At 44.9% G+C, this 20,357-nt stretch overlaps 2 protein-coding genes and 1 non-coding gene across 5 annotated transcripts; all 3 read right to left on the bottom strand.

Moving 5' to 3' along the window:
* Window positions 1-1,930: 1,930 nt before the first annotated feature.
* On the bottom strand, window positions 1,931-7,367 carry slc25a3a (solute carrier family 25 member 3a). 3 transcript variants are annotated; one of them, XM_040026528.1, is made up of 8 exons: window positions 7,234-7,367; window positions 6,625-6,787; window positions 5,758-5,882; window positions 4,148-4,327; window positions 3,708-3,889; window positions 3,034-3,206; window positions 2,755-2,865; window positions 1,931-2,383 (listed from the first exon to the last, which is right to left on the bottom strand). In XM_040026528.1, exons 2-8 carry the CDS (start codon window positions 6,764-6,766, stop codon window positions 2,223-2,225), a joined length of 1,074 nt encoding a protein of 357 aa, XP_039882462.1. In that variant the 5' UTR covers window positions 6,767-6,787; window positions 7,234-7,367; the 3' UTR covers window positions 1,931-2,222. The 3 variants fall into 3 exon arrangements, with proteins under 3 accessions (XP_039882462.1, XP_039882454.1, XP_039882471.1); XM_040026520.1 differs by lacking the exon at window positions 5,758-5,882 and adding an exon at window positions 4,768-4,892 and having other exon boundaries at window positions 7,234-7,366; XM_040026537.1 differs by lacking the exons at window positions 6,625-6,787; window positions 7,234-7,367 and adding an exon at window positions 4,768-4,892.
* Window positions 3,439-3,638, bottom strand: LOC120731659. Its single transcript, XR_005695399.1, has one exon. It is a non-coding gene; the product is annotated as a small nucleolar RNA SNORA53 (small nucleolar RNA).
* A 1,960-nt stretch (window positions 7,368-9,327) lies between the features above and the next one.
* tmpoa (thymopoietin a) lies at window positions 9,328-20,253 on the bottom strand. The gene is made up of 6 exons (XM_040026550.1): window positions 19,393-20,253; window positions 14,850-14,967; window positions 14,435-14,560; window positions 12,657-12,784; window positions 10,623-10,723; window positions 9,328-10,228 (listed from the first exon to the last, which is right to left on the bottom strand). Exons 1-6 carry the CDS (start codon window positions 19,630-19,632, stop codon window positions 9,874-9,876), a joined length of 1,068 nt encoding a protein of 355 aa, XP_039882484.1. The 5' UTR covers window positions 19,633-20,253; the 3' UTR covers window positions 9,328-9,873.
* Between the last annotated feature and the right edge of the window lie 104 nt (window positions 20,254-20,357).

Genomic DNA, 20,357 nt, shown 5'->3' with positions numbered 1-20,357 from the left:
CTGAGATGAGGACAATGGAATAATTGATCATATGTTATGCTATAATCTCACACCAGCATGCAGAGAGGAGGTGCAACAGCTAATGGACTGGTGTAGAGTCAACAACCTGTGTCTGAATGTGGACAAAACAAAAGATTTCAGGAGAGCACAGAGAGATCACTGTCCACTTAACATTGATGGAGCATCTGTGGAGGCTGTCAAGAGCACCAAATTCCTTGGTGTCCACCTGGCGGAGAACTTCTCTTCCCTCCATCATAGACACCTATCACACCCACTGCATCCGCAAAGCCACCAGCATTGTGGAGGACCCCACGCACCCCTCACATACACTCTTCACCCTGCTGCCTTCTGGCAAGAGGTACCAGAGCATCCGGGCCGTCACTGCCAGACTGCCGAACAGTTTCTTCCCCCAGGCCGTCAGACTCCTGAACACTGAGTAACTGCACTGACACACGCACACACCTTCATACACCAAGTTACTTTTTGTACAATGCTCAGTTTCCACTGTTGTGTCTATATCGTTCTGCTCTGTCTGGTGTTGCACTCTTTGTTTTGTTTATTTGCAATTTTTGCACATTGAACTTTGTAAAGTCCTGTGTTGATTGTCTGTTATATGTCATATGTAGCACCATGGTCTCGTTTCACTGTGTACTGTACCACTGCACATGGTTGGAATGACAATGAAGCCACTTGACTTGACTTGCTTAGGGAGGGGTAGCGACTGGGTGGCGTGAGGGGAGGAAGACTGGACGAAGACCTCCTCTGGACTCCAGATATTATAATAACTAATAATTAAATGCAGAGGTGTATAAATACCAACAACAAATAGTAAGCAGGTCTCATAGGCACAGCCTATGGGCCTACTTCTAGCCAACTAGAAGTAGAGGACCGCAGTCCCAACAGCTGAGTGATTAAGGTAAAATTAACGTGGTAAAAGAGTAAAATGAATGCCTACGTGACCATCAACTATGGCTAATAGTGTGGCTTTTAAAAGAAAAGGCAGCTAAGATGCTAGTAATCATTTAACTTTACACTTAAATTGTCAATAGTTTCAAATTTAAGGTTGTGGGGTATGGTAATGAAATGGCCAGGTTTATATTTGCTAAATAAGGATCTTTCCTGATGCTCACTATAATTTTTTGAAGGAAAAAAAAATAAATCAGAAAAGGTCTGTTCTTCAGCATTAAAGTGACAATGGTCAGTCTTTCTACTACTGCACAGCAACTGTTGATAATTGGGAAACTTCATTCTGAACACTGCTTATGTGTGGCCAATTGCATTGTGAGTTCTCTTCCTTTGGGCTCTGCCCTCCAATCACTTGATTCAGAGAGTGAGTGCATCAAACTGCAGCAGTGCTTGCACAGCATATTGAATGGTTTGTGTGCATTGCTGCAGAGTTCTGCATGGGTAGGTTGTTGATTGCATGAGTGACAACAAATGTGGCCATCAAATGAAGTTATTTGCTCAGATGATATCTTTTCCTCCCTTCGTACCCAAATATAATTCCATAGCATTTTCGGTGGGAGAAACATCCCTCTCAACTTCTTCAGCCTGAAGGTGGAGTAAGACCTCCCTCTGGTGGTACTCTAAAACACAGGCCCACCAAGAACACTTTGAACAGTGAACAAAGACTAGTCAGTCATCTCTAATTAAAATGTACTGATCTTCCAGTGAGTACACTACGCAAACAGTTGACAGAAATCTGGTTCTCCATGCTGATGACCTCAGGCAACTGAAACTAGCAGCATACGATGCATCACAACTACACCACCTTAAACCACTGCAAATTTCAGTGTAATATACAGAACCTTCCCAGTTATAGCAGTAGCGCTCCTTTAAAATTGATATTCTTGCACAGAGCAGATGCACTGTGATAGATGTTGTATAACCTTAAAAACAAACGCTTGAATTCAAAGCAGAAACAGACAAGTGTTTTCCAGGAAATATTTAATTAGAATTTCCAAATATTCTAAGGACAGGAACTGATAAAACCAGACTGATGTTTCTACAGAGAAAAATTATGTCAGACCCTTGATCAGCCAAGAGTGACGGCTCCCATCTTCTCGCCCGTTTTGCTTTTAAATATACATGAGAAGTAGCACCCCTGGGCCCTGAAGAGCAGCAGGAGCTGAGGACATAAATACAGTGGCTGCTGTGTGCTGTAGGGATTTGGGGGTTTAAATGTGTTGCTTCTGGAGAATGCAGCTCAGTGACAAGATGTGTTACTCTGTAAGACCGAGCTTCTTCTTCAGGGACTCGGGCATCTCAGGTGGAGGGGGGCGTGGCAGGCGGAAGTACACCTTCACAGAATCGTAGATGAACCACTGCAGGGCTGTCAGAGTACCAATCATGATGATACGGGCAACAAGACCCTTCCACACACCTGAAAGAGACAGCAGTCCGTTATTCCTCACAAAACAGTGGTTCAGGTCAATCAAGTCCTACTTCAGTAGACACAAAAGCTACTTTGCTATCCACTGAACACAAAAATGTGCTACACACCAAGTCATCATTCAACCCTACTTGAATGTAAACCAAGTACAGGAGGTGAGCAGTGTAAAAGTGAATTGTTCACAAAGTTGCACTCCTGAACCCCTGAGACACAACCGAGGCCTGATTGCAGGTATGCCATGACTCAAACTCCTCCCACAACATAGGAGCTGCTGAGAAGCTCTGCTCCTCCAGCAGTGGATGGTCTTAAACCTCATTTCATACTACTGCTGATGAAACAACTGAAATAATGTTGATACAAACCTTTGGGTCCCAGCCTCTTGAGGACCTGCATAGCAGTGCTGCCCTTCTCTTTGTTCAGCACAGACACGACCGAGTCAGCAGGGTGGGACACGATGGCACAGAACACACCAGCTGCACACAAAGCAAAGAGACATTAGAAACCTCAACCTTGATTTTCTAGCCTTAAACAGCAAAAATGATTGGAGTTTACTTTGCATGCTACAACTAAAGGTCTAGTAGTTACTCAAAATACATGGCAGCATTTAATCAACATCAGCAGGGAAACATCCCCAAACTCACCAATGTAACCAGCCGTAAAGGTCACGACCAGCTGCTCAGGTTTGGTGCACTCACTGCGGGGCTTAGGAACAACATACTTGTAGAGAATCTCCACAGTTCGCTCAAAGCAGGCAAACTTCATCATGGTGTAGGGGATCTGCCTCATCCACAAGGGAGCCACTCCTTTATAGAAACTGGGATTACAGGCAAAAACAAGGAATGAGCTCAGAGACACTTGGCACTAGAACTTCATATAGAGATAAATATCCCCTAATTTTAAAGTAAGTTTTAGGCTCAGGTACCTGTGTAGCTTACACATTTTGCTGGTTAAATGTAAAAAAAAAAAAAAAAAAAAAAAAAAAAAAAAAAAAAAAAAAAAAAATCACTCCAAACTGTCTTCCAGCTCTATGCAGAGACTATGTCGAATGTGTCCGTCCCCCAGGCTCGCTGCACTGGGAGATCCCTGCACAGTGACAGGGTTGCCAGTGCAGCAGATGGGCTGGGGGACAGGTAGACTGTTCTCACACGCCAATGACTCAAGCACCTCCAACTGTACAGCCAGAAAGCTGCTGAGGAGCTCTGCTCAGAGAACAGCCCCCTCCAGAGGTGGATCTAAGGAGCGTGTTAGCATCACAAACTTGTTCTCCGTTTAATTATTCAATCCAGTGCTACCACACGTTATGGAACAAACTTACGCCCAGAGGCCCTCCTCTGCATACATCTTGGGGGCACACTCTCTGAGGGTGTTAGCATAGCCTGGCTGGGTCTGGATACGGACTTTGGCAGCCTCCATTGGAGCCAGAGCGATGTCAGCGAAGAACTCTGCGCTAGCTGAGGCAGCCAGGTACAGGGAGGTTCTCCACAGGTACGTATTCTCCTGTTGGTCACACAGTGGGAGAAAATAAGAGTAGTTCCAAGCAAGTCACACATAGCCTACACTCCATTTACACACATGAAAAAGGCAGTTCAGATTTCTCCAAAATAATGTGACAACTCAGAGCAGCTTCATGGTCAATAAACGCTCAAAGGACTCCTTTAAACTCATCCCATCTTTCTTCTGTAGACCAGAAGCATGACTCGTGCCCACCCTGCTTTGGCAGGCGTTCCCAGTCAAGTGTCAAAACGTTCCACTCACCTCTCCTAGCAGGTCACTGTAGAGGATCTTGAACACTTCATAGAAACCAAACTTGCAGAGTCCCTGCATGGAGTAGCCAATGAAGGTAGGAGCCCAGCCCTTTGCCAGACCTCTGACACCATCTTCTCTCACAGTTACTGCAAATCCATTGCCAATGCTCTTGTATTTATCAGGATTCACCTAAGGAACAGAAACACTGGTGTGATCACCATATCAGCTCTGAACACAGGGGTTTTAGGGGTAGTGTTGTCTGCAGGTAACCAGCACCAAAAGGCTGACGCTAAGAACATACTTTGACTGGAGACGTCTGTTTTCATGTCGAGTTACTGTTAATAACACTTATAATAATACTGTGTGAGGGCAAATAGAGTCATTTACTGTTAATTAAACTTGTCCATTTCTGCTTTGCTTGGTTTAACAAGCTCTTGTACACTCAGGATCCACATTCTCAAGAAGCAAACAGTTGTCTTTGTTTGTTCAAAGTCACTTCAACTCAATAACTGATATTTATTTTAAAATATACAATAATTCATAGGCTCTTTGCTAACATACTCATTAGTTGAAGGTTTGAGAGGCTGGCGTAGATGCTGCCTACTGGGAGGTTCAGCTTCCATACAAACCTGCAGACGGCACTTGACAAGGTCGAGGGGCACCACTGCTGTGTGTGTTAGGCCGCAACTCAGGATACCCCCAAAGCCACACAGAGCATAGTACTTTGAGGAGCCAAACTCGCAGCTGACTTCCTCTGTGGTAGAAGGGAGGGGACAAAGACATGCAGCATGCAAGGTCACATGCAACAGGACAAAAATCAACAAACACAGGGCCAAGTAATGGAAGGAGTCACCACTGAAACACCAAGTAAGTGTGTTTTGCTCCAGGTCGCAACTGTTTCAATTCAGTGCCAACACCCTTCCATTATGGATGCCTCTGTCACCAACATGCCACCAATCATTAGGACAGTATGATCAAATCACTGTACAAATTCAGTATGAGCGGTCAGGGACCACAGTAATGTTTTGCAGTTAGGCAGTTCTCTCTCCTCGTTTACCAGCTCCTGCTTTTCTTAACACACTTCAAGCTTCCAACAGATCGTCAATATGTCAGTAAGTCTAAAAACAAATGCAAAACATTAGCAGGATCCCCAACTGATTAAAAACATGGTCTGATTAAACTGAAATAAAACAATATTCATTTCATTGGAATGATTACACACAGCAGAGAAACTGTCGTATCAAACGTACGGCTGTCTTTGCAGTCCTGTTAATGAACAGTCAGTGTGTTGCCTAAGCCAAACTCAGCTGTGTGTAATAAAACTGTCAAAAGAGAAACTGTTCTCCCTCAGGTTGGTCCTTCTGACCTTCAGACACTGGTCCTCTTCTGTGGGTGGCATTCATTTAACAATACCGTGAAAAATCATGCAGGTATGTTATGATCACTCCAACATGTCAGATTAATGGGAACTAATGGCAAAAACAGATTCACCACAACTATGCTGGTGACATTTCTCCCATGGAAAGGTGCATTAATTTTTTTTTTTTTTTTTTTAAAAGGACAAACAGAATTATGGGTAAGTGGGCCAAAGACGATGGCAGCAAGCCGCAGCGACAGACCTGCATTCGGCATTTGACCAGATCGAGGGGAACGACAGCTGTGTGTGTGGTGCCACAGCTCAGAATCCCACCAAAGCCACACAGGATGAAATACTTCTGTGAGCCGAACTCACAACTGTCTCCCTCTGAAGAAACACAGGACAGACTTTAAGAACAGGGCAATATGAGCTCAGTATGACTGAGTCTGGAGCAGTGAGCTTATGGAAAAATTGTCATCCACTTTTCCTCTTACCCAAAGAGCTTTTTACTGCCCGTATCATTTAACTAGGAAATTGGATATTTTGTCTTCCAAACCTAAACAAACACTAATAAACTTAAACTGCAGTTTCTGTTTCAAAAACAAATGATCCAAGCTTGATGTCAAATGGCTGGGTCTAGACTTGAGCAGGGAAGGAAGTTCAAATCTTGTGCTGAGACTTGGTTCTCTGAAAACCTGTTTGCAGACTGCAAGGCCCCAGATAAGAACACTGTTGTACTGTGTACCACAGCCATTGCGCCATCTGCCTTCAAAGGTGACCCCTGAGCAGCTCAGAGTCACATTCATTTTTGTTATAATTAGCGTTCAGAAAATCCTTAAAGTGTGTCAAACAGCGCATTGCTGTGCAAAGGCTGAGCGCTGCTGTGTCCTTCCGTGTCCTCCACGGGCGGCCTGTATGCAGGGCAGGCCCGACTGCTCCAACATCCTCATCCAGCAGTCCTCAGGACCACCTAACCCGTACATAAAACAAATCGAGTACACGTGCCTGCTCAAATAGTAAGTCCGACTACATATAATGTGCGAAAGTAGTTAGCCGCAACCGGGTACATCTGCTCAGCTAAGCTAACGCTAGCCTTGCAGCGACCTTTCGGAGTCTCGGCCGGCTTTACCGTCTACGGTGGCAGCTGCTGCCAATCGTCGGCTCCTCTGGCCCTTATGGCTCTGGAGGGGTTCTTCCACTTTCTGCAGGGTGAAGAGGGGGGCGCTGAACGGGTTGGCCCGGGCGATCTGCGTCAGTGTAGTGGGATACATGGTGGCGTCCTGCCGGCGGAGCTGCAGTGCAATGAGAGACAAGGTTAGCGTGAGCTGAGCTAACTGCTAACACAACCAACCCACTCGCGAGAGTGGGTCACGTGCTGCTCAGCTTAGTTTGACTGTCATCAGGAAAATCTTGGCTTAATGACCTCAACGCAAATACCTAAACTACAACAGTTATCTAACGTTAATAAAAGTCGCCGAAAGGTTACTAACCAGCTGTACATGAGCTCAAAATGCACGGCAGGCTAGCATTACACTGGCTTTAACGACACGGTAAAATGCTATGCTACATCAAGCTAACGCGACCTAAAGGAGGAGTGTCTGCGCTTCACATTAGAGACAGAAATAAAATAAACCCGCCTTTCAACATGAATCGCGGTTTGGCAGTTACACGTCCATAACAAACTAATCGCCATTAATTCTTTCCTCTGTTCTCTCTGAAGAAGAAAAGCACGACTCACTTTCAGTGTCCTAAGATGGCGCCTCCGCTTCGCTGTAACCGGCTGCTCGAAGAGGCCGAATGACCTCGCGCTAAAATGATTTGTCCTTTCGTGACGTCACCAATAGTGGGAGGTGGGGCACAACAAGTAAGTCTTCAGTCGTCATCAAGGCGGTCCTTGTCGACAGGTAAGATTGGGTAGTTGAAACACACTGGACTGTCATATTATATTCAACATTCAGGTGTTTGTGTTCTATAGAGTGACTTCTAATTAGAACTGTGAGAGGAACACCTCTCATAGTTCTAATTAGTTCTCAAAGTTCCGGCTGGGTAAAGCTTTGCTCTGAAGGTGTGATGAAGCCCTTTTGGAAGTACTGACATCTGCTGGTCATTCGATGTACAGCAGCCCTGCTGTGATAATACATATGGGCTACAAACACAGTGGATATGTTCACGTAATTATGTATCAGTTGCACAATACTCATGAAGTCCTGTATAATTAATATATATATATATATATATATATATATATATATATCTAGAGAGAGAGAGATAAAACGATTTGTTTATTCTCCGAGGAGAGTCCAGCAAAGCCTAAGAGCTCAGAAAAATACAAGAAGTCCTTCAGGAGGAAGCTGGAGTTCAACCTTCAGCAGAACACCACAGGGGATGTGTGGAGTGGAATGAAGAAAATCACTGGGTTTAAAGTGACAACCGGTGGGCAGCCCAGAGATAGGAAATGAGCTGAACAGTTTCTTCATTCACAGCCCATGTCCACATGGGTCACGGAAAGACTGGCCCTGGCTCACCTGGGCAGTTCCCAGATCAACCAAATCTGGAAGTGGATGATACATTCATCTACATGCTCCAGAGAGGTTACGCCAACCTAAATAGTAATGACTGCACGGCCAGGATCACTCACGCATTTCACAACACCAATTGCCTCAGGGCAGTTTATATTTCTAGGGGGCACCGAGTCTTTTCCAAGCCAGCCGAGAGTTATCTCCAGCATGTCCTGGGTGTGCCACTGAGCCTCCTCCTGGTACGACCTACTCATTTTATTCAGGTGTGTTGCAACAGGGACACATGGAAAAGTTTCAGGACACCGGCCCTCAAGGACTGGACTTCCAGACCCCTGCTCTGGAGGATGCTACAATGATCAGTTTGTCGATCTCCCGTTTCACTCTTCACTCAATCACAAACAAGACCCATAGATCTTTGAACTCCTCCACCTGGGGTAGTAACTCATCACTGACCTGAAGCAGGCTCTACACCCTTTTCTGGGTGTGAGCTTTTTCCTGGTCCTTCTTTCAGTCCCGCTTTATTTTGACGGTTAGTTTAGTTATGCAACTTTGAGTTCTCTCCCTGGTTTAAATTCAGTCTGTATTCATTTCCCCATTCTCTGTTCAGTTATCGTCATCTCTGGTTCAAATTCCTGAAAATATCCACTGTGTGACCAGCACAACAGATACCAAGGCCAGGGTTATTAGACAGTCTGTCATGACCAGAAACGCCTCTTAACATTACAGCGGTTAAAAAGAGTTTCCAGTTATGTATGTTAGGTACACTATAGATTTCCCACTGAAGCATAATTCAGCCATTAGACTGCATAGTTATAGTGGAAGGCACTGTAAGTGTTAAGGAGTAAGACTGGTTTTCTCCTGACCTTCCAGTAACTGCTGACAGTGCAATAATTGTCAGTAGTTACTGAATAACTGAAGCCTTTCATTGAACTGCCAAATAAACACATTGGTCCTCTCTTTCTGGCCGGACACGTGGCAGCACTTCTGCTATCATTTGTTTGTATTTAACAAAATAAAAGTGCAGACATAAGTGTACATATTAGTTTTTGACTCTCTCACTGAACTACACAGCCTCAGCATGTCTGTACTCTCTGCTCATATTGCCTTCATATTAAATCATTGTAACATTGCACACAAATCCTGCCTAACAAAAAAAGTCACTTCATTAGCATTATAGTTCTTCATGTCAGTATACGGGCCAGAAGTAGGAGTGGCGTGGGCCGCGAGTGGCCCCCCGGGCCGCGAGTTCGACACCCCTGTTCTACAGTATTGATCAGAATTTCATTAAACGTAAGAGAAAATGTAATACATTGTTTGAGAAAATGTATTTGGGTATAAAATTTTATTACAAGAGAAGATTAGGAAAATAGTGGGGCAGGCTTTAAAAAGCATTTGAACTATAACAAGAAGCCTCCGTGTCTCAATAACAAAGATGGTCCAAGGTACAAACCAGAATAGCAGCTTCAGACTCTTAAAGACTGTTAAGAACAGAGATACTAAGGCATATTTTGAAAAGTTACAATCACACACACATTCACACCATGCAAGTACGACTAAAAACAAAACGACGAGGCTCCTGTGTGTGTTGATTAGTGACTGGCTTCGTCATCACCTGAGGTCCTAGCTTAAGGATGAACCGCAGACAGGGCTGCTGGGTGCTTTCACAATGAGAGTCATTGAAATGTACTTCTCTTCTCCATAAAAGCTTATTCAGAAATGAGGGCAAAAAAGTAGAATAGTACAAAATCTGTGATCACAGCAAAATGTAAAGAACACTTAACACACTTAAACATTAATGAAACATGAACGAGTTAAAGCAGACTAGGTCTTCTTCACCTCTCAGTCTCCAGCTGTGCTCTCTATGCTGTGCTACCAGCAGCCACCTCCATGTCTGAGGTCTGAAATGGGTTTATGGAGGTGGTCTCCATGGCCTGGTAAACGAGGAAGAGGAAAGTGGCCACGATGGCCAACAGGAAGAGCTTTATCCACAGAGACATGCTGCGCTGTGCTGCTTGGGTCTGCCCTGCAGGCGGGAGGCTGGAGGAGGTGGTTTTGGGTGGCAGGCTGGATACTCTGTTTACTGAGTAGCTCTGAGTGTAGGAGGAGATGCTGGTCTTGGTGGCTTTTGGAGAGAACAGGCTGTCATCACTCCACAGGTCACTGGATGTCACAGGGCGCCCTGCTGCTCCTCGGATGGGCCGGCGACAGGTGGCACTACAAGAGAAACATTTAAGATTTAATATTCACAGAGACCTCAGCTCGCCATGTAGAGCAGATAATGTACTGGACTTTCCACTGTTCTGAGTCTCGGTCAATCCAGTAACTGCTGTCAAAAAAATCCTTGTTATGACAGCACTTACTGACCCTGGCCATGCCAAGTTAAAAGACACTGTAGAGACTTCTGCTCCACTTACAATGCCATGGACTAGTATTTGGCCCCTTCACACTTGTTAAAGTAGTAATTTTAATATCTTTTACTTTCGCTCTGGGGTTCATGTCCTGCTTTCTGTGGTGCCGACTTTAGAAGATCTCTGAATATTTATTTTACTGCTGGCTAAACACATCGAACTTCATTTCCGATAAGAAAAGAACAGCCGACTGCACTTACGTGATTCCCGTTGGACCGCTCCGGTCATTAAGAAAGAGCTCCTTCAGAACGTCTTTCTCGTCTACTTTTAGGGTTTGATCACTGGCTGCGATTTTCTCCACCTACACAGACAAGAGAAATCAAGGTTAAGCTGGGAAATGAACACAGTGTTGGACAGTGTAGATGCACAGCCCATCGTGTCCTCCTCTGCCACTCACTTCTCCCCCCTCGATGCCTCTCTTGGACATCGATCTCCTCATTTTGTGCCAACGAAGGAAAAAGCAACACCATATCTGATGCTGCTGTCGCATACGGAGCACCACCCGCATTGCCTTACTCGGGACCTTTCAGTAAAACAAACATCTGGCTGAGTACCACGGGACTCTGGTCCCAAGTCCAAAACAGGCCAGCGAGTGTGCTCGTCTTCCCAGATAAACTGAGCCTTGCTTTATTTGTCCTTTTGTGGTTAAATCAATTCTTAATCTCTCAACTGTCTTGAGTTATCCAGAAATGTGACGATCCACAACACTTTCCGTGTCTCCCACTTCAAGCCGGTTCCTTTCAGAGGGCTTGAGAAAGAAGACAACGTCACCTCTTTAGATCTGTGAAGAAGTTTAAGTTCTCATCAAAGAGGCTGCTGGAGAGTCCCAGGCCTACAGCTGAACAGACAACATTGTATCTACACGATGGGTATAAAGGAGCTGTTATTAATTTACCTTTATAAACCCCGTTCATGCCTTTGCAAAGGTTTTAACTTTCTTTTAAATAAATCTCAGAAAGTCAGTTTGGTTTAGATACTCAAATGATTCTGTTGCTACAACCAGCAGCACAGTATCAGATCACAGCACTCACATTACATAACGTCACACTGCTGTTATTTCTTCAAATGAGTCTGGCTATGTTGCTCTTTAAGCAGCTTTGACTGTACAGACAGAGTGGGGAGAGGGCTAAAAGTGGACTGCTTCAGGTGGCTCCAGTAAACAAGGACACAAACAGACAGATATCACAGGCACTGTGGAGAAAAGCAGGTGTTTAATCCACATCATGTGGTTTGAGTGTGACTAGAAGCAAGCTGATCCACTGAAGCAGTCTCACACTGAGCTTGAGTGAGTGCACTTGAGCTTCGAGGATGAAGAAGATACCATGCCGTGTCAGAGGAAACTGTGATTAAAGGCAGCTGCAGGGGTCCCACTATATTACACTTACTACATCTGCATGATACGTCACAATGATCTGCTTCTTGCTGCCACATACAGCTTTGATCACCTTGTCACAAAATCCAAAAAGTCCGGTCATTGGAACCATTCCACTTTCACTGATAGAGGAGCAGGGAGTCCTGTTCCTGAAGCAAAGACTTGTGGGTCACTTCCACACTTGTACTTTAGTTTTTCTGGTGCAGTATAAATTTCATTTCATATTCACGTAAGTCTTTTCATACATGAATAAGAGCTCTATGAGAATTTAGCAGGTAAATTTTCAGCAGTTTCTCATATGTAGCACAGAGTAAGAGATACAGAGCCTGGTTCATTACAGGCCTTTTAAAGGACGCATGATGTGGTCCCTCCGAACTCCACACACAATACCCGTGGCCTTGCTCTCGGCTAGAAGCCTAATAGTCAAGAAGAGCAGAACCATTAAAAACATGAGAGCCTCTCTGAACGCACTTTCCGCTACAGTGCATTGACGGCATACAAAGTAAACATGGGTAAGAGCAGATTACCGTTGGATGCTATCAAGTAACGGACACCTAAGAGCCTCTTTGGGACTTCCCTCACCGCTTAGCCCGTTTCTAGGCGTGACATAAACAGAGTTGCAGCTTTAAAGAGTGACCAGCAGTGGAATTCTGAACGGTCCGTGTCAAGCTGCTGCCGTCACAGACGAGTGGAAGCCATCACAGGGGGTCCTGGTGAGTAAGCGACACGTAGCTCTACTAACACAGCAGCCGGGCACTGACACAGAGCACCAGACATCCCTTTGTTCTGCTGCCAGTGACGGACATTGAGCGGAAAGAGTGACAGGTCTGTTCTCTGTAGGTGCGGTGAACACCCGTCTTACCGCAGCGTGCTGGCTGCTGTGGCTGCGAGTGGACATGACCGTCTTCTCTCTGCTCCTCACTGTTCTCTCAACCACAGGAGCTGGTTCTGGTTCCTCCACAGGCTCTGGACCACCAGCTGCAATCACCTCTGGCAAAACGGACAGTCACACAAAACACTATTTAAAACATTTAATACCTTATTTATTTATTTATTTCCAATTTTTATTAATTATTGACACATTTAATTCATTATTTAATGATGTATCTCTTTAATTCATTTTGGCACTCCTGGCCCTGCTGCTGTGTTCATGAATTAATTTTATTGGTCAGCCTCACCCATCAAAGTCAGGGGGCGGGGTTAACAAGACAGGTCAATCCTAGATAATCTGATTGCTTTGAACTGGTGGTAGAGATGTCGCTAGCTCTGCTAACAGCTGACAGAGTGTACCGAGCGCTCAGCCCTGGTGTTCCAGGTTAACTGTTTTTTACATTAACTGGTTAGATTTTGTTACATTGTCAAAAACCTGTCCATTATGCTAGCAGTGTCCAAGAATTCTTTACCCCCTCCCCCCTGCAATGGCTCTGCGCCCATTGTTAGGGCATATAGTTCAGGTAGTAACTATATGCTATAAATCATATAGTTAGAGCTGGATCAGGTGACCCTAGGTCTAGGCTGCTGGGGGATTCCCATGATGCACTGAGTGTTTCTTCTTCAGTCACATTTTTCATTATGTGTTCATACACCTTTCTACGATGAATCATTAGTTATTATTAACCTCTGGCTCTCTTATACAGCGTCTCTTTGTCCTGTCTTCCTCCCCTAACCCCAACTGGACGCAGAAGATTGCTGCTCCTCCCTGAGCCTGGTTCTGCTGGAGAGTTCTTCCTGTTAAAAGGCGGTGTGGCCTTTTCATTCTCGCCAAAGCGCGTGCTCACAGTGGGTCATATGATTGCTCTCATTTTCTCTGTATTACTGAAGTCTCTTTACCTTGCAATGCTGCAGCCTTGAGGTAACTGTTGTTGTGGTTAAAACTGAAATAAAACTGAATTGAATTAACAAATTGACAACAAATTTTTTTCTTTATCTTTGGAGTCTTGGGAAGCTCCAGAGTCTGGAATTTGCAGGCAATTTGGAGCTCCTTTAATATGGCTATGTGGATATGTAGAAATACAGTAGTGAATTTTCTCCCGTGTGATGAGCTGGCTCTGGTCGATGTGATGGAGGACCGTCTTAAAGGAGAGATGATGGACCTCCAGCACTGCAACCTTTTCCTCAAAACCTCCAAGATAGTGGCAGACAAAGGTCAGGAGCTGGAGCTGCACTGACCCCATGCTACAGAAAGATGTCTGAATACGTGCCTCAGCAGATCATGTGTTACACAACATAAAGCCCCCTTGAGGTAACTGTTGTTGTGATTTGGTGCTATATAAATAAAACTAAATTGCACCTGCTGTCTTGGAACGTCTGCCCCCCCTCCTCCTTTCACGTAATGGTACGATCCCAGTCTTTATTTGATTGTGATATGATTGTGCCCCTCAAAATAAAGCCCCCACCTCTGTCTCCATGGTTTCAGCCCCCACGTACTAACAGGCCATCAATAAATGACATATGAAATTATCTTGCAGGCCGGATAGAATTGTATCAGGACATACGTTTGACATCTGTTCTACACACAACATCCCCTTCATCAACACACGATATCACATTTCTCATATAGGTGATGAGGGAACATTTCAAATCCAAGCACTCATTAAAGTGCAGCAGCGCTGAATGAGCTGCACCGTGGGTCCTTCCTACCGTCCTCCCTGTCACTGTAGAGGTCAGACTCTGAGCCTACGAGCATCAGCTGTGGTGGCGGAGGCTGTGGAGGCCCTTCATCCAGCAACTTTTGTAGCTTCTTCTCATACAGCTTCCGGGTGGAGGCTGGGAGGACAAGACAAGGGTGATGTTGTAGCAGTGAAACCAACCTGGTTAATCCAGTAATGGGAAAAGTATCTGTCCCCTTCCTAATTTTTTCAAGTTTCACTACAGCTCATAGAATAAATGCTGTTTGCAGACAGTCAAGCAAACTATAAGCAATCTCAGCAACCTTGCTGACGACCAAAGCAACAACATTTTTGGTGCAACACCCTCTTTGCAACCAATTTGAGTGAGTGAGTGCAGTCTCTGTGCCCACTACGGTGTCTGCAATGGTGAGCAGGATTACACTCACCCACAATTGGCCCCACGTCTAGTCCACGCTCGAGCAGTTCATCCCTCAGGCTCTTGTCACTCAGCGCAGTCACATCAAGCTCAGTCGGTCGAACCTTGTCTGTTTTCCTGGTGGCTTTCTGTGGAAAACAGCAGGGCAGCACACAAAACAAACGATCAGAGCCAGCGATAGATTTTTTTTAGCCTGAAGGCAAATAATCACAAAGTAATGACTGACAAGAGTCACCTAACACAGTTTCATTTTCAAAGAACCAGCACACACACTGCTAAGTTCACCAAGCCATCAAAAATAAATAAATAAAAAAAAATTAAAAAATACTTAGACGTTAAGCAACATTAAAAATGAATACTGAATTATATACTCAGTTGCAGTGCCAGCCTCACACAGACACACACACCTACAGCTGGAGTAGTTAGCGTGCATCATGTTAAACTTTAGGACTGTCAGAGGTCAGTAAAGCTGCTGATTCAACAACACTCAAATATTAAATTGTTACCATAAACATTAACACTAACCATTGACAATTCCGATGTTTCCATGTGTTTTTATGTATTTGTATTGGTTAACAGACTTCAGTGAACAGGATTTACAAAGGGATTATACATACTAGGGCTGCACGATTTTGCATAAAATGAGAATCACGATTTTTTGGCTTAGAATTGAGATCACGATTCTCTCACGATTTTCTTTTCCAGTATAAATATTTATTGCACTTATTAACTGCACATCAACTTCGTAACAGTTGAGACTAAACATAAAAACAATAAATAAACATAAAAACAACAAATGTCTCACGTTTTGCTGTTGCCGCAAAATGTTGTACTGCTTGAAACTCCGTCTCCACCGTTGCTCGACACTGCGTGTATAGAGCAGGTAGTGCAACAATAGAAAAATAGTTGCGGGACAGCACTGTGTAGCGTTTGTCTAGGGTGTTGATCATTTTCCTAAATCCCTCGTTTTGCACAGTGTTGATGGGAGCCATATCTTTGGTCAGGTGATAAGTAATAGCCTCCGTAATTTCTTTGTGCCTGCGGGAGTTCGACGCTGTATAAGGTTCTCGTTATTGATGTTTGGGTGGTTGACCGGGACGGATTTTCTCCTGTCACTTTCTCGTCATCCCTGACGTGCTCTCCGTTGTTTTTTCCCTGCTAATTTTAGCATCACACGGCACAGCTTCTGTATCACGTGGTATAAGGCTCCGCCCTTGTCATTTGTTGAGCAGGAAGAGTGAGCGCTTGTTTTCATGCAGATTACGTCCCGGATCAAAATGCGGTACAATCGTCGTCGTCTTTTTTTTTTTTTTTTTTTTTTTTTTTTTTTTAAATCGTTGTCATTTGGAAATGAGATCGCACATAAGTATGAATCGAGATCGCGATTTTCTAACGATTAATCGTGCAGCCCTAATACATACAATAAAGAAGTTACCCGTTTTGCAGGTACCTTTATGACTCTGTGTTATTGTACCAACATGATCCCTAATCCAACCAATCTGTTGTTGGTCACTTAAAATATCTTTGTACAGCTATTGTTATATATGCTTCTTTCTCTCCCTGAAGTTGGTTTTATGGTCAAAGGTAGCGCCTCCTCTCTGTCTGCAGACAGCTCTGTGGTCAGATGGAGGCAGTGTACAGTCTGTGGGCCACTCTGCTTGTGTTGTTGGTAAGTGAAGTTCTAAACCTGACAGTGCTGAAGTGAAACTCTGTGTTAGAAACAAGGAAACATATCGCTGCAGTCACTGCCTGTGCTTTTAGTGCTGGATTTCTTTCTTTTTGTTGCAGTTCTCTCCCTCGTGCTGAACCCTACTATCGCTCCTTCTCTATTCTGGTCCAACATTTTGAGACAATTATGTCATCTGGTTCAGGTGACGTGTAGTCAGGATCTTGGAAGAGTGCACAGGAGTGCGTCTCAGATGGGTGAAAAGCCCTCTCCCCCCTCTGTCACCCGGAATAGTGTAGCAGAAGGACTCTGCTCATAACATGGGAACTCATGTGAACGACAGAAGTCAAACTGCAGAAATTTTCCAGAGCAGAAAGGTGGTTACCACCTGTTACGTTCTGGATAACACTGCTGTCACTGCACATAAGCAAAGCCTTTTTCAAAAATCCAGATGTAGTATGCAGGAAGATTCGTTATTTTATGAATACTTCATTCCTAAACCACCGTTGAGCAGATGTGAAAACTTACTCATGTACACAAACACGTTCTTTAATTTCCTGAAAGGAAGCTGCCACAGGGGAAATATTTAGGGAGGAGAACGAGACCGTCTGAAGATGCTGGAGGCACTTCATCATAGTCTGAAGTTTTACTTAGCGGCCGACAGGAAATTACTTGTGAGGCCAGCATAGAGGCATGATGCTGTGTCTCCTAATTAACAAAACTAAAGGCAGCTCTGCCTTGGAGCAAATCAAATAAGCGTACAGTAAATATGTTGCTGAATGCAACAGCGGCATCATGCTTCTGAAGACTCAACAGGACAGCTGTCGATAGCTTGTTGGTGGACAGGAACCCTCAGCTTTCTTCTTAGCTCTGGGTTAAGCACCTGTGACAAGTTAGGCGCTACATGGCTCCAAAGGAGCGTACATGTGTGTGTTGAATGCACAGCTATAAAAATGTGACTCCTGGTTACTGAAGTAGAATTTATGGTCAAGCAGAGCGACCACATTCGCTGTCCACTGTACTCCACGAACTGCCGTCTGTCTGCAGAGGGAGAGCAAAGCTCTAACATACAAAGAGCTGAAGTGAAACTGTGTATTAGAAACAATGACAATTGTGAAACAGCTGGATGTGAACCCAGCTGTTTCACAATCACAGCAGCAGCTCCAAAGACTGCAAGAGTGGGAGGAGGAGGAGGAGGAGGAGAAAAGTGCCTCTGCAGACCACACCCTGGCCTTTACAGCCATAACTGAACTAAAGAGCTCACAGCTCTGTGGAACAAACTCACTGTGGACTCTCAGACTCTTCACAGAGTCCTGGACAGACGCTCACACATTCCTCACACTTTACAACAATCCATCCAAATCTCATTCAGACCAACATCTAATCTGAAAACATGAAGCTTTGCAGACTCGAAGAGTCACAGCGAGTATCCTCTTTCATGTCAGTCACTGAAAAATGTCAGGAATTCATTTTTGGGCACCTCCCTTTGCAGCCTGTAATCCCTCAGGTATGTGAGCAGCAGCTTTCACAAGATAAACAGCATCAACACTCTAGTGCCAAGACACCAACTATGCTGAGTCTGAGCATGAGTTCTTCCTAGCAAAAGCATTTCCTCAATGTTCACAATGATAATGCAAGCAGCTGCAGGAAAACATCTGTCTGCTCCACCACCTAAACCATGAAACTGCACTAAACACTCACTGCAAGAGCCACAGCACATGGTGGCTCAGTTATAATAATGGATTAGATTTATATAGCGCTTTTCAAGGCACCCAAAGCGCTTTACAATGCCACTATTCATTCACTCTCACACATCACCGCTGCAATCATTATACTCTTATTGAAACATCAGGCCTTTGGACAACATGGAAATGTGTACTTTTTATAAAACTGCATACTAGTATCATCTAGTACTGCCTGTAGTTTTAAAGTGGGCACACATCCCACTCACTTTAAAAGTGGAAACGTGTAAGATGCACTGTTTCTGTTACAACCTGAACTGATCATCAATCTGCGTCACAGCCAAATTCAGCGATTTCATGAGAAACCCGCTAAAAACAGGCTGGAGTGCCAGCCTCCTCAAGGGACAAAGCGGGAGGGCTGCTTCAGGAAGGATACCCTGCAGACTTCAACACCGCCTCCTGGTCTATAATAAAATGCAAAATAGTAGTGTCACTCCTGTTTTCAGACACTTTGCTCTGTCAGACCTGAACAGACATCAGTTCGAACACCTGCCAGTTTGTCCCATTTCCTCCTCAGCATCAGAACAAATCTCTTCCTGACTGAGTGCATGGCCTCTAACCTCAAACTCTTTATCCCACCTACAAAAACGAGTAACCGTTGTGCACATGAGCGCGCTGATGCAGAGCTGAAAACTATCAAAAGGCTCTCGTTCCAGTTCAATGTAGTCGGCAGAAACCTTCATTCACAGACCTGTGTCTGTGTCTCTGTCTACATCTTTTCTGTGTGTGTCTGTATCTGCGCTAAAACTTTCTTCTGCGTCACGATGGAGAATCCCCAGCTGCTGCTGCTGGGGGATTAGTAAGGATGGGGCTGGAACTGAAGCAAAGAAGGAAACTATGTGGGGAGGTGAGACTGATTTGTGGGAAGTGATCTGGATTTACTCTGCGATTCATTCACGAGACTGCCTTATACTTTCAATCGGAATGACGTTTCCAGTTATGTCTGTGAGGAGAGCGCACGTTTCAATGTGAGCCGTGTCCGATGAAGCGACATTTCAAGCTGATGTGTTCTGAACATCCGAAACTATGCTGCGAACATTCACAGTAGTTAACAGACGACGAGTTCAGAACGTGGATTTTGGTGGCTGAGTAATCCTGGTGGGTGTGGAAGTGTGCAAATGAGACGGGAGTGGGAGAGCACTTACTCTACTGGAGGAGCGGCTGGTGTCAGGCAGCGCGGGCAGAGGCAGCTCCTCGTCGCTGGAGAACGAGTCCGCAGCTGCAGCCGCGGGGCGTGTGCTTTGGCCGGCCAGCTTCGTAAGATACAGCTGCACGTACACGTCCTTCGTGGGGTTGCCGCTCGGGAGCTCCACGTTGTGGGCCAGCAGCTCGCTCTTTAGCTTCTCCTTGGTGAGCACAGTGGGGTCGCCCAGGTACTCCGGCATGTCGGCGAGAAGACGACCGGACAACGGGTCAGCAAGTAACAGCTAGCAGAAAACAGCGGAGCCGCTGATGGCGGATCGGGCAACCAGCGCCGCCCACTGGACCGAACTGGCAGAGTAGTGTGTGCTTCAAAGAAGCACGTGGATATGAGCTGCTGTCTATCCTCTCGCTCCCTCCTCTCGGGAGAAGGAAGGAATTAAAGTGGGAAGTAATGAAGAATGCTGCACGGTCCTGACCGGAAGTGGCAGTTGGTAAAGCCCACCTCCTTCCGCTACAAGCTGGGACTGATCAGAGCCAGAGGCTCAGTCACTGCGCAGAACTCATGCCCAGTGAAATCCAGCTCTTCATTCACAGACTGCTCACTGAGGAACTGGATACAGGAACACCATTAGATGTAATATGATCATGTTAGACACGAAGATCCTTTTGGGTTCTGTCACTGAAAATTTGCTCAGATGTCACAGTTATGGATATTTTTGTGCTTTCTAGTTCACACCTGATGATCAGCTCTGTTGCAGAAGTCAGCCAGTGCTACATTATTTTATAGATTTAATTCTCTGAAACTGATGAACTATTGTTTACTCAATACAAAAAGTGTAGTTAGCAGAGAAACTCCCAGACCTTCCTCACCAGCAAACGTTATGGTTATGTTCTTTTCAGCATCTGGAGTGTGTATTTACAGGAAGCCTGCACATTTGGCAGGCGCGATGGTCAAGAAATAAAAGCT

This window comes from Simochromis diagramma, unplaced genomic scaffold, assembly GCF_900408965.1.
Source record: "Simochromis diagramma unplaced genomic scaffold, fSimDia1.1 OVJJ01000746.1, whole genome shotgun sequence".
Lineage (NCBI taxonomy): Eukaryota > Metazoa > Chordata > Actinopteri > Cichliformes > Cichlidae > Simochromis > Simochromis diagramma.
Note: the sequence above shows the minus strand (reverse complement) of the source record. Positions and strands in the feature narration are given on the sequence as shown.